This window comes from Saccostrea echinata, unplaced genomic scaffold (assembly GCF_033153115.1).
Source record: "Saccostrea echinata isolate AGI-Se365-2 ecotype Australia unplaced genomic scaffold, CSIRO_AGI_Sech_v1 ptg000004l, whole genome shotgun sequence".
In the NCBI taxonomy this organism is placed as follows: domain Eukaryota; kingdom Metazoa; phylum Mollusca; class Bivalvia; order Ostreida; family Ostreidae; genus Saccostrea; species Saccostrea echinata.
This window is the reverse complement of record NW_026889753.1, coordinates 4,538,546-4,552,189: the sequence shown is the minus strand read 5'-3', so window position 1 is coordinate 4,552,189 and position 13,644 is coordinate 4,538,546. Positions and strand designations below refer to the sequence as shown.

The 13,644-nt window shown below is 33.8% G+C and overlaps 3 protein-coding genes across 5 annotated transcripts in view; 1 reads left to right on the top strand and 2 right to left on the bottom strand.

Annotated features, from left to right (window-relative positions):
* Positions 1 to 8,336, bottom strand: part of LOC133179054 (syntaxin-6-like) — a 55,165-nt gene extending 46,829 nt beyond the window's left edge. The window contains exon 1 of the mRNA XM_061313751.1: positions 8,327 to 8,336. The gene's annotated coding sequence lies outside the window, so the exon portion shown is untranslated. The remainder of the gene's footprint in view (positions 1 to 8,326) is intronic.
* LOC133179050 (tudor domain-containing protein 5-like) overlaps positions 1 to 13,644 on the top strand; it is a 38,844-nt gene that overhangs the window by 18,061 nt on the left and 7,139 nt on the right. The gene's annotated exons all lie outside the window — the stretch shown is intronic.
* On the bottom strand, positions 822 to 13,516 carry LOC133179051 (E3 ubiquitin-protein ligase TRIM56-like). Of its 3 annotated transcripts, none has more exons than XM_061313744.1 (2): positions 13,433 to 13,516; positions 822 to 4,250 (listed from the first exon to the last, which is right to left on the bottom strand). In XM_061313744.1, the coding sequence occupies exons 1-2, from the start codon at positions 13,514 to 13,516 to the stop codon at positions 1,986 to 1,988; spliced, it is 2,349 nt and encodes a 782-aa protein (XP_061169728.1). In that variant the 3' UTR covers positions 822 to 1,985. The 3 variants fall into 3 exon arrangements, with proteins under 3 accessions (XP_061169728.1, XP_061169731.1, XP_061169729.1); XM_061313747.1 differs by lacking the exon at positions 13,433 to 13,516 and adding an exon at positions 10,932 to 11,168; XM_061313745.1 differs by lacking the exon at positions 13,433 to 13,516 and adding an exon at positions 5,229 to 5,307.

Genomic DNA, 13,644 nt, shown 5'->3' with positions numbered 1-13,644 from the left:
AAGCAGACCGGTGATAGAGCGAATTGCATCGGACATTTCAATTTTCTATCAGTTTTGCCGGTAGGACCGATGGTTTTCGGAAACACTGGGCTTGCTTCAGATGCTGGATCTGACCTACTTTTTCTAGATGAGTGACCAGGTTAAAGTTTTTGGAGAAGGTCCCATTACCAAGAAACTATAAGGCCTATCTGAACCAAACTTGTATGGATGATGCACCAAGGGATGAACACTCTCAAACTTGCTTCAGATGCTGGATTTGACATACATTTTCTGGATGAGTGACTAGCTTATAGTTTTTAGATAAGTCCATTCCCAAGTAACTGCAAGCCCTATCAGACCAAAATTGCTTAAATGTTGCATCAAGGGATGCACACTACTAGATTATTAGTTTAGTGTGAGACTTTGACTTGCTTAAAGACGACATTTGTTGAGGTGAGCTCTTAATCTCTGATTATGTATGTTTGTATTGCATTACAGTTGATTCTATACTCTCTTTTCTGTATATTGCACTAGGCTGTATAAGAGTTGTTTCCCTTTTCATATCAGTTAATATAAGTTAAATGGGTTTACAAAACTGTTTAAATGTCATGGCTCTGAAGTAGGAGAACCAATGTTACAGTCATAGTTATTATGATTAATTCAGAGGTTCATGCATTTTTAATTATCTCTATCCTGACTAATAATTTAAATTTGAACAATGAAGTTTATGAAATTGATTGCAAATTATTATTGTGATGCATAAATTTCAAACTATTCTTTGTAAATATTTTATTGAAAACAATTCTGAAAATAACTATTACAAGATAAAAACAAATATCACATAAAAAGGGGACCAATCTTTCATGAGTTTCACAGAAGCACTACTGTTAGTATCTAGCTTTGTCATTTAAATGCAAATAATATCATGATATATCAGTAAGACCTGTGCTGTTCTGACTATCAGCACTGATATATCAGTAAGACCTGTGCTGTTCTATCAACACTGATATATCAGTAAGGCCTGTGCTGTTCTGACTATCAACACTGACAAACATGTAGGTTGAAATAATACACATGCTGACTCACAGACTAAAAGCAGTTGGCAAAAATCAAAGAAATTTGACCATTAAGGTTTGTGTTTTTTAAAAAATTGAGTTTTAGTTTTTGTGAATAGATTGGGTAAATGCCTTTAAGGGGTAAAATTCAAAATTCTTTGCATTTGGGGTCTGTTAAATTGTTTCTATTTTACAGAAGATAATTTTCCATTAACAGTGTTTTCTTTTTTGTAAACTATAAGAGTCTTAAATTGGAAGTTTTGTCCTTGGAAAGTTGCCAAGAGCTGAAGCCTTTAAAAAAAATCAAAAATTTAAAATGAATTTGATACCAGAGAGGAGTTGTATGTCATAATGGGGAGCAAAATAACATAGAATACAGGGGATCAATTGATCATCAATAATTTATAAACAGAAATAGGATAAAACAAACAGCAATATTTTATCATGAGAATTGCATGCTTAAAGCATGGAATGAGTTAGGTGAAGGTAAAAATTGAGTAGTGCTGTATTCTAATTAGAACTAGAAAGACAATGGGGTACTATTTGAAGCTTTCTGTTCTTGTTTTGAATATATGTGGAATACATGTACTTCTAATTTGAAGTGTTTAGCTGAGGTTTTGTATATGAATAGCATATTTATAAGTGTAATGCCTAAAGTAAACATTGTAAGCATGTTAAAACCCATTTTAACACACAACTCAATAAGATATTCATGATATATTAAAGGTTCAGAAATAACTTCTCCAGGACTGAAAGTGATCCTATCAAACAAGTAAATAGTATCACTGTCCATGGCATCCATAGATTGATAAGAATTCACTGATTATAATGCCTTGTCCGCAAGAGGAGGGTTTTATCTAGCAATGAAAAAGCATAACAAAAATTCAGTATCTAGCTGCACACTTGAATCTTAACAAAACAAAAAGTGTTTGCCTTTTCCATAAGATAAAGTTAGGTAAGGTATTCATAGAACTTCATGGTTCCATCTGGCATGGCTGTAACCAAAAGTTTGTCAGGTGTGGCACCAACAAAGCGAGGAATGTCATCAGTGAAAAACGACTTTTTCAGGTTTCCTTTGGTACTCAAAATATCAATGCGGCCCTCTCTTTTGTCAGTAACAATTAGGTTTCCGTATTTGTCAATAGAGATGAGATCTGGACCTTGGTATATTTCCTCCTCACCTTCTTTGTTTCCATACTCAAAGACCAGCTCCCCATTGGCGTTAAGAGCTACGACCCTGTGGCTGCCGGGGTCTGCTACATATGTTCTGTTGCGTTTCTGGTCCATTACCACCATTTGGGGTTTCTCCAAGAAGTTAGCCGGGAAATTGTCATTTGTAATTCGGCGAATCAGATGTCCATCAGATCCGTAGAAGGCGATGTTTCCACCTGACTTTGCTGCTTTGCCGTGACTTTTGTGAATCTGAGCATAGCGGTTTGAGGTTATGATGAGTGTTCCAGACTGGTCAGCAGTAACAAAATTTAGCCCAAAACTTTCCACATGGAAATCTGACAAGATATGCCCTGTGCCGTCGTTTTTCAAGACCCTCACTTTGAATCTGTTATCACCTCTAGGCACTGTCATAGACACTTTGCCATCACTAGACACTGAATGAATGTTCCAACCATTTTCCAGTGGGATTTGCCCTCTAACGATCCCTCTTTTTTCTAGTACATGGACTGTGGTGCTTGTGCCTACAATGATGTCCCCCTTTTCATTTATTCCAATGCCTTTAATGCATTCTTTCTGAATAGGAGCAGGAAGGTTAACTTCTCGTTTTGGATTCTCCAAGTGGAAAATGTTTTCAATGTCAAATTCATTTCGGTCGACTTGTTCTCTGAACTTGACATTCTTCATTTTGTCACTAGAGTTGCTGGAGCTCAGCATGTCAGTGTCTGAACTCTCCTGTTTGCTGTCTTGTCTTTGGAGTTCACCTTTCTCAAAGATCTCTACAAGTTCTGGCTCATTTTCTACCTGATCCATAGAATCGCTTCCGTGTCCAGAATCCCCAAAGCTGTGATACCTCTGGAAGTGCTCACTGGAAGGAAGGCTTTCTTGGATGTGCTCACTTTCTTTGTTAGCAGACTGATTTTCTGTCTCAATTGTGCCAAACATATCACAGATTGTATCACCAGTTACATTGGGTTCCATGAGTTTCACAGAATGGACCTCAATTGGATCTGTGCCAAGAGACTCCTCACACAGTTCCCGAATTCTGTACCCAACCTTTTTTCTGAGGCACACTTTCTCCTCGTAGGAGCCGTAAGTGAGCAGGTTTTCAGTGAAATCTTTCACCCCTTTGATGGCTTCTAAATGCATTTCAAGGTCTAGTCTTCTTGCCTTGATATCCTCGATCTGGTCATCAAATCTCCTCTCAATATCATCCAGAAGAAGTTTTTCGTAATCTTTAATGAGACTGCAAAGCTGTTTTGTTCTGTCTTGAACATGTTGTTTCAGAGCATCTTTCTGTTCAAGTATTGTCTGCTCTTTAACATCTAAGTCAGCTAGAAATGCATTTATTTCCTCAGAGTCATTGTCAAGTTCTTTGAGAGGTTCTTTAATTTTCCTTTCAAAGTGTTGAGCTATGGCAGTAAGTTCAGCACATCTGTGTTCACCATGTTTGTTCACATGACAATCAGCACACACTGCAATGTCACAGCCTACACAGAACATGGCACCGATATCTAGAGGATCGTAGGCATCACAACACACGGGAATAACTTGTCCTTGAACAGTTGTGGAGGAAGACTTCTCCAAGTCTGCATTGTAATCTTCTTCACTTTGTAGCTGGTGGTCAGAAAACTCCTCTTGGCTGGTATGTGAATCAGCACACAACTTGCAAAGAAATTCATCGCAGTCTGTACAGTGAGTTTTACCTTCCACAAAGTTTCCTGCATTCTTGCAATAAAAACATAGAGTCTCTCTTTTGATAGGATCGATGACGGGGACAGAGAGTCGTCGAGCCAGAATGTTTATCGGAAGAGCCGTGGCCCCATCCTCCTCCTCTGGGCTGACCTCTGTCATGCACGTCGGGCATGGGAAGTATCCGTCATTGTCTGTGCTGTTAAGTCGGTGCTTGTCTATACAGTTCTGACAGAATGTGTGCAGACACGGAAGATAACAGGGTTCCGTGAATTCTTCATCACAGAGCTTACAGCAGAGAAGTTGTCGTGGAATCACCAGCTCTGACTGTTCCGTCTCCATACTGGCACCTCTCTGGAAATATACAGAGAACAAATTAGGTTCGGGTGTGAGATACAGAGAAACGTTGGATCTTGTAAATTGAAGTTTAGAGTCAATTATATGATAATGGTCAATGTGAAAATGGTAGGAAATAGCACATCATTATTGGCAGTTTTAGCTATATTTCCGGTATTTTTATTGATTATAAATAGCATATAATGAAAATGACATGGTAAGGTACTACAGTGACATTTGGATGTGATAATGAGTCAAATTATGAAGATTATCCGCAAGATTGTGGGTGTAGACATATTAATTACACATTGCAAGAGGGAAGGTGTACCAGAATGCTGAATGAAATAAATTACATAGATGTTAATAAAAAATAGAATAGATAAATGACTGAAGGTAACATTCATTATCTTACCTTTTTATTAAATAGGACTCTCATTATTCCTTTTACAGATTTTTGTTTCATTATTTTTAATACTGACACTGAGAGGGAGTTGGAATACTACACAGACTTTGAACATGGCTCAAGGCAGCTGTCTGAAGATATTCTTTATATAGTGTAACGTGTTAATCCTATTGTGTAACCAGTTGTAAGTTTAAAAGCACAAGTAGCTTCATGAAAAAAATAAAACATGTAACTTCTTGTGATTAGAATTACTACCATCATATAACACACAAATCTACATCAAGACAATGCATTTATTGAATATATCCTAGCTGTGTGAAGTCTGTTGATTATGAAGAGTTATCCTCTTTTAAATATATCAATTTCATGTAAGACCTTGTATAAATTAGAGTTGTTCAGCTTTTTGTGTTACATTTAAAATGTCATTTCAGTAATGCAGATCACTCAAAACTATATAGTCAAATCATTACAAATCTTTCTAGATGGCTGCAAGGTTGCAAACATTTTTTTTTAAAAGCAATTGACTTCTACTTTGATCATTTGCAATGCATTTAGTACAGTGCACATAAACATCAAGGAAATGTATGACTTACTGATTTGACTTTTTCAGCCCATAAACGGGCAAATTTCCCAGCAAACTCCATGTTTCACAAATTTTGAATTTAGATAGAGACAAATAAAAGTATCTTTAATCTTGACAAAGAAATTCCTCCATCATCACAGAATAGTACATGAATCAATGTAATGAAATGCACTATGCATCCTCAAACACAATTTGCAGCTAATGGTTTTTAATCCATTTCTTTTATAGAAAAAAAAAATATTCAATATTGCCCTGCGTAGAAGAAATTTAATGAAAATGTATTAAATATATTCCTTTGAGCCCAGATCTGTCCGCAGGAATGAAGTTCACCCAATCAGAATCTATAATGTCAATCACAAAGCAAGACTGGAAGGCATAATGTGGACAGAATTAGAAACAGTTTTCCATTTGGCATTTCTCAGGATGTACCGTAATTTTCTCGACTCTATGCAGAGCACTAATGACGGGTATATTGAAGTTCATTGTCACTGAATAATCGATGCCCAATCACTTTTTTTTTTTTTTTGGATTTAACAGGTAAACAAATTGTAATGGTGGCCTTGAATTATGTTAGCATTGTAACTCTACTACTTGAACCTTGAAAAGAAAAAAATTAAACTGGATATTTGCAAACCGTGAAGGTCTTCAAAAGTTGATCAGACCTTAAACTCCAAAATAAACAGTCTTTTAAAAGCTAACAATTAAGAGAGATCAATTTTTGTTGATCCTTAAGTACAGTTGAATGTAAGCCTTCATTGATGATTTTTTTCTGTATGATTTTTGACAAACAGAATTTATCTTTTTTTCAAGGCAGCAGGTATCTTTCACTTGAATGTTCACTGTTGTGCTTTGTAAATGTAAATGCAAATAAGTAAAGAAACAACTGAAGAAGAAGAACAGTTTTTTTTAAAATGTGATACAGCTTCAGTCAGTTATTTTTACACCTTCCACCTAATGTTGCCTAAGCAAGTAAGTTATAGTAAACACTGTCATTGATTTTCACATTCAATCAAAAGGTATGGCAGGAAAACTATTCCTATTTGATCAATCAGCTTAGTGTATATATTAGATTTAGAATCAATTCTGGATGGCTATGACAGGGTAAGATAAGGGCCCTTTATAGACATTGGGTGATGCCACTAAATCTGTATCATGATCAGTCCTAGGTAATGTTCCATAATTTAATAGCTCACCCGAGCTATGGATCTCAGGTTGGTATAAAAGATCAATGTTTCGGTATCTAACTTTGTCTTCTGTCCATTAACTTAATTAATCTTATCCATTATTAGAGAAAAGGTGTACAGGTAAACTTCGTTATCTCGACATCGACGGGACCATCGGAAAATGTCGAGATATCCGAGGTGTCGAGATATCAGAGTTGAGACTTGACGTCCAAGATTTCACTGCATAACCAAACACATACATGTGTATAAGCTTATTATACGTACATGACTTCAATATAGAAGGTCAACTTATTTCAGCAATCCCTCTATTTTTATTAAAAAAAAATAAGAAGTTATTTTTAAAAATCTTATTTATAAAGCCTGTTCTTTCTCTTTATCGAAATCGTTCTAAATTTTTGTAGTTTTCCATCCAGCATTCGCGTGCTACTTGCTTTTTTGTCCGAACAGGATACGAAATGCGCTCTATAAACTTCGAACTGAACCGTATAAACATGATAAAGTCGACATCCGAGATACGAAAACATATTAAATGCGTAATTATTTTTTTTTCTTCTTATTTCATTCAGGAAGAATGTGCATTAATATTAATTTTTTAAGAGATTTGTGTATCTAAACTAACGTAGTGATATTACAGATGCATGGATTACGGATGATTCGGTTAATCGTGTCGTTAATCGGATTATTTCCTGTTGAATGCATTTTAACTACAAAATATTATTAGAACATCGTTTAATTCTTTAGTTTGAATTTATTCAATTTCTTTATTATTCTTTGTAATTTAGTTATCTTTTCAATTTTAAAAGTTATGTTAGGTTTCGACATAAATAAACACCTGTAAATTTAAGCAGAATCGTGTAGATTTATCAATGATATTACCCAAACTGAACATTAAGCAATTAACGTCTCAAAGACGCCGAGGGGGCTTTGGATTCACCTACAAACACAGTCTATAGAATTAATTAAGCAGCGTGCAGTCATAACATGGGTGTGAAAGGTGTGAATTTTTGACGACGTCGAGATACCCGGAGCCGTCCGTGCGTGACGAGCGACCCTATCTGACAAACAGTTAGGTTCAGTGGAGCAGAAAATTGCCGATGTCGACATATACCAGGTAAATTTTGCTCTTGGGACTGTGAATATACGTCGAGATAACCAGGGTTGTCGAGATTACCGAGGTCGACATATCAGAGTTTTTGCAAATCATTTATATAGTAAATACTGCCGGGACCGCGGACGGACGTCGACATATCCCAGGTTGTCGACATATCCGATGTCGAGATACCGAAGTTTACCTGTATTTAAGTTTTCAGGGCTATCAATTTAGTGAGTTTCGTCTGGTTTCATGGAAGCAGAAAAATAATTGAATTAATTAAGTTTTAGATGTTTGCATGGTTATATTGTCCTTAATCAGCAATCCTAGCATTAGATGTGTCGATCTTCTCTCGTTCAAAAAATATATGGAGGTTAATTTTTTTGTTCCTAGTAAACGATTTTGCCTATTTCTAGTAACTGAATTTTGCTTTGCTTTGTATCTATTGCCGTAGCTGTATTTTAGAACTCATCTTTTTGAACAAGTATCTGCAGATGTACTTGAATGTTTATATATGGAAAGCATGTTGAAATGATGTTTGCATATGACAAAAAAGATTAATTGTCCTGTCATTACTTTGTATGAATAAATATTTGCCTAATCATGGAAATGTGAAATATTCAAGAAAAATATTTGCAGTAGTGGTGCATATATGTGAGATAATTAATGAAGAATCCTTGAAAACTTCCTAATTTTGGAAATTCATACTGGAAAAACATGAATATTTAATTCAATATACCCGGTAATATTAAATGTACATGTTAAAATTTTTCCCACATGATGCTAATAAAATATTTACATTGAAAGATATTGCAAGGTCACTATTGCATGTACCAGTATGATTCCAAACAGTGTCCTATATATAAGTAAGGTCCCACAATTCAATTTTCGGTCTGAAAAAAAAAATCCCCCCACATTCTTTGAGTGAAAAAAGAATCACTTGAAAATTCTTCAGATAGAATTACAAATCAGCAAGAAAAAATACTTTGTTTCTGAACTAATTTGCAAAACGTAAATATTCCCTGTTGGAAATATTTATTTACTAATATCGAGCACTCTTCATGTGTGCTTATTAGGAGGAATATATGGTTCAGTAGTAAGAACGGAACTACAGAGAATAATACAGTATGTATTCTGATACATAGCAGGGGCATACCGTATTGAAACAGTCTATTGTTCTGAATTCAATTTCATTAAAATGAGAAATGGAATGAAAAGAGGTTAAATTAATTATACTCCTTAGTCCATAGTGTATAATAACTGTAGAAGTCAGAATGTATTCATATTAACACATCGCCAATAAATCAATAGGACTTTGTTATGTCCCTTCAGATTAATTCTATATTCAGCACTGCTAAAACCAGAATAATTATAGTTAAAGAGGTTTTCCTAGTTCATACCCTACCTGCAGATGGCGTCAATATGGAATGAGAGGAATTCTTTCACATAACCCTTGATAGATATTCTGCCAGTTGACAAAACATGGAGAGATCGTCAAAGGAATTGTCAATAATCAGATTCAATAAATCGATCTGTGTATGGAGTATATGAGAACATTAAAATGCAGAATCTTTTAGAGATCTATCCATTCTATTCAATAATGTTATAGGGTTTCTGGGTGCTTTTCAGTTTTGCAGGTATTAGATTGGCAATAAATTCCCACCTGTGTGGGTTTTTGTATGGGTGTACAGGTAATTATAGGGGCCTGGATTCGCTTGTTTAGCAAAACCATATGTGTGGTTTATGTGACCCAGGTATATTGGATATACATCTTATCCTTTTGTTCAAAGTTGTAGCCTTTCAATTGTGAATTGCTCTGAAAATTTGAAAACAAAATCTTGAATGAGTGCATGTCCATATAGGTACATGTAATATGCATTATTGGAAACCAATTTAAGTTATTGTATATGACCTTTAGTAATTGGATATGTGAAACAAAACATACTTTAAAGTATCATTTTCTTTGAAGTTTTAAAGAAGGTTTAAGTATTATGTAATTAAGCATATTAGTATGGATTCATTTAATTTGAGGTATATATCTGATTTAGACTTTTCTGTAATTAATTTTCCATTGTATTGATTTATAAAGTGTAAATTTACTTTTAAGGAAAATTTGTTAGTGGATTGTAACTGTTGGATAAATATAATAATTCTTTATAAATGGCCTAACGAAAGATAGTTTGAAATAAATATTTAAATCTGCAACAAAGTTGAAGAACTATTGACAGGAATTTTTATCGGGTAGTTAGAATACATTGATTATAGAGATTTTGTTATGAATTTTCTTGAGTATATACCAGTAAGTCATTTATCAAAGAAAATGTCAAATGTAATTTCATTAATGTCCTAACGATACAAGACTGATTAAGGAAAGCCTTGACATCTGAATATTAAGTTTCATAAATTTCTGTAATCCTACAATATGTGGTTTATTGAGATTCTTGTATCACACTGCACGAAAATTTCATTAAGATGTAGGAAAGGAAAGTTTCGATATTGGAATTTTTTATCAATCGTTGGTGGCCATGTTACCTAAAGGTTAAGAGGATTAGCAGATGAATGGACTCTGGGTGATTAATTTCATCGACAAATATAAAAGATCATGGAGGACCACTAAGCTTCTGATTAACCTCTTAAGGCCAACCCACATGTTAACTTGGTCTATTATTAATTTTCATAGTGTGTGCATGTGTCCATTCTTATGTACAGAATCATTCCATTAAGAACCAAAACAACTTGATGCTTGCAGCGATATTGGAAAATGTTGATTTGCATGATAAAACCTGCAGTGCAGATTACGGAATATTACAATCAGAATCTACTGACCAATGTTGAAATAAATGCACAATTGAGAACCAAATGACATAATTAACAGTTCATCAAAATTAACCAGTAGTAAATTCTGTGTTAGGGACATATAAACTTTTTACAGTTATACATTTGACAGCAAAATTCAATGTAATCCAGTTCAAATATTTTATCAGACCATGCACTCTCTTTTGACCCATGTACTAGTAGAAATAAATATCTAAAAAAAAAAAAAAATTCAATCTGACTTAAGGACCACTTCCTAATATTGTGTAAGTTTTTAGTTTCCTATATAAATCTAAAATTTCTAAATGGACTTCAGAAATCCAGGTGTATAATTTCAGGTTGAACTGTAAAGTAAGTAAAGATATCTCATTCCGATATGTTCACTACATAATGAAAAATGTGAATGTTTCTTATGAGATGTGCAGGTGAGTTTATTAAGCTGTGTACATGAATGTCAATGATGTCTATAAATGATAAAGTGAGTAGCCAAGAAATTTACCTTTTTCATCCAAACCATGTTGAAAGTATTTGTTAGTTGTAAAAATGACAGCAGTTGTTAATACCAGCAGAGATATTTACATAATTGATTATTTATTTTTTGTTGTTATATATGTGGTATACCTACCAAGTAAACATGATTACACCGTGATTGTTCCCTTGGAAGTACCACAAACCGGGCAACAGTTTTCAAACTCTATTGTCTTAATCTCCGCTGAACTCTAAGTAAGTGTTTGTAAATATTTACATTCACCCTCTCCTTAGCAAACTTCTGTGGCACCAGTTTACACCTATCATCCGATTTGCACATAGTCCGGATAAGGGTCATGGAAATTGACGTAATTCCTGCAAGTTTCTTTACATGGACATTTTACGGGGTCATGACCCAAATGCATACATGGTATTCAATGCCTATAGGTATATACGCTGTTATTTCATAAAATTTAAACAGTCATTACACGTATATATTGGTCTGGAGATTTAAATTTTATTGTCAACATTGCTCCCCATTTTTGAGGAGGATTTTAAATGGAGGACTTTGCCAGTACACATTTCTTCTACTGATGCACATTATTCTGCAGACTTCAACATTTGCATTTTTATCGAAGATTCTAAAATGTTTAAGAAGCCCATTGTCTAGCTGTCACCCAAAGAAATGTGGCCTTTGTTAACTGCCAAGTTCTTTTCAGAGTGATATGAGTTAATGCCCTTTTCACATCTTTTGGTTTGAACTTGGGAAGATATCCATCTTTTCTTTTATCTAACATTTAAAATACACAGAGACATAAATGAAAATTATCATCATAAAATTATATAAAAAAAAAATTGTTCTCCCATTGATTGAGTATCATGAATTACTTTTTATGTACTCTGCAAAGATAAGAAATGGCTAGATTGGCGTAAAGAAAGGTGTAAGAAAGGTGTAATGATTTTTTACTTTGAAATTATCTCTCTAAGCTATTGAGGGATTTGTCAGTCAAGATGTTTATTACTAGATTAGTGAGTTGAACATTCCAATAACAACTACCAGTAAGTGAGATTTGAAGTCTCTGTGAAATGATACATAAGACAATGCATTGATACATATTTGAATAGAGTATTTACAGGTAACATTATACATGTATCTTAGCATACTGACTCATAATCAATGTCTCAGACGGTACAGTACCAATACTCAAATAGGCAACTAATATTTGTGATAGTACAGATAACTTTTAGTAACATTTTTAAGTTTCTTGCAGTGTTAGGTCTGAAAATTGTACATAATATTACAATGTAAAAATAACAAATTGTACTGCACATACACCTCTAAAATATGTCATAAAGAATCAAGCTCCAGTTCTCCTCGGATTCTTTATGAAAAAGATGTTATTGTGACTTACTAATTAATATAAAAAAAAGTCTCTTTATCTATTTATTTATTTCTTTATTATATGTGTCTCTGAATTATAATTGTTTGTAGGCCGTGCATTAATTGAACACATGCTCACTAAAATGATGGCTATCTTGAAGCAAATTGTCATAAAACAACCAGCTTAAATTGCATTCATTAAAAAGAGGATATTATATTTTTAAACATGGAGTACAAATAATTCTTAAATATTTATATATTTCAAAAAACTAGGGAATCCATGCATTATCAAAAGTAAGTTAATGCGAGGCTGACACAAAGATGTATGTTAAAGAAAACTATACTCATAGAAGTGCTTTGAAATAGTAATGGGAGTTAATCTATTAAAAATTAATTTTGATCACCAAATCAAGTGTTCATGCATATCTAAAACAAAGCTGAGGTCATATCCTGGTAGAAGTGTACACTGTAACGTTGGGAAGAAGGATTTCGTATGAATTCATCTTAAAGAAATCAATATAGATCTCCTCATTACAGTGATCATTCAGAATCTATTTCACCTGCAATGTTCTATGTAGGTAACTGTAATCACCTGCTACCTGATCTAAGATTCTGAGGTGTGTCATTTTATGTAATTGATGATGAACTGTTATCCTAATGAAATGATGCTATTAAGTCAGATTGTTTTTAAGTCTTTGATGTTGAAAGTCATGTTACTTTTTGAAGCTTAAATCTTTGCAAAAAGGGATTTAATTCATTGTCTTTAGTGGATGATAAATAATTTTGAAATTTTTGTGAACTTTGATTTATAGTTCCATAAGTGGTACCAAGTATGTGAAATTTTGGCCACATGTTTGGAATGAAGTATGCATTAAGTTGAAAATAATTTACACAGGTGTTGGAAGCAAATTGAAAGGGGGGGGGGGGCTGATTGAAGAGAAAAAAATTCAAACCTGAAAAAAAAACTTGACAAGCCAAAAAAAAAAAAATGTTTAGGAACTACACCCCAATGTTCAATACCTATATTATATATATCTTTGCAAAAAAAAAGGGGGGGGGGGCTAAATATCTACTCAACTTTGGAAAAATTGAAGGAAATGTTAAAAGTTCAAAAGCTCTGTGTGAAATGCTTAACCTTCAACCTCACATGGATTGTTAATTTTATATTTACATATACCAAATGCAGAAAGTGTGCATGATTTTGTCATTTTATAATTCATTTTATAATTCTTAATTTTAGAAGGAGAAAGAAAACAAGTTTTAAACTAATAACTTACCAATGCAGAATTCCTCCTAAAACGGAATTCTACTTTCAGCTGCTGGACTGCCCAGTTAGGGTCCTCAGATATATCTGCAGACATTTTTATAGTATATTTTGTCAAATTAAGTTACTCCTTAATTCACAACATGTTGTAGCGAAAGGTTTACTATCCAAATAAGAATATGTGGGTGTGTGATCGAGATATTGGCGGCACACTTTAAATAAAAA

Coding starts and splice junctions, on each gene's coding strand:
- LOC133179051 (XM_061313744.1), bottom strand. CDS start 13,516: ATGTCTGCAGATATATCTGAGGACCCTAACTGGGCAGTCCAGCAGCTG. Junction 4,251..13,432: donor TTAGGAGGAATTCTGCATTG/GTAAGTTATTAG, acceptor GTATATTTCCAG/AGAGGTGCCAGTATGGAGAC.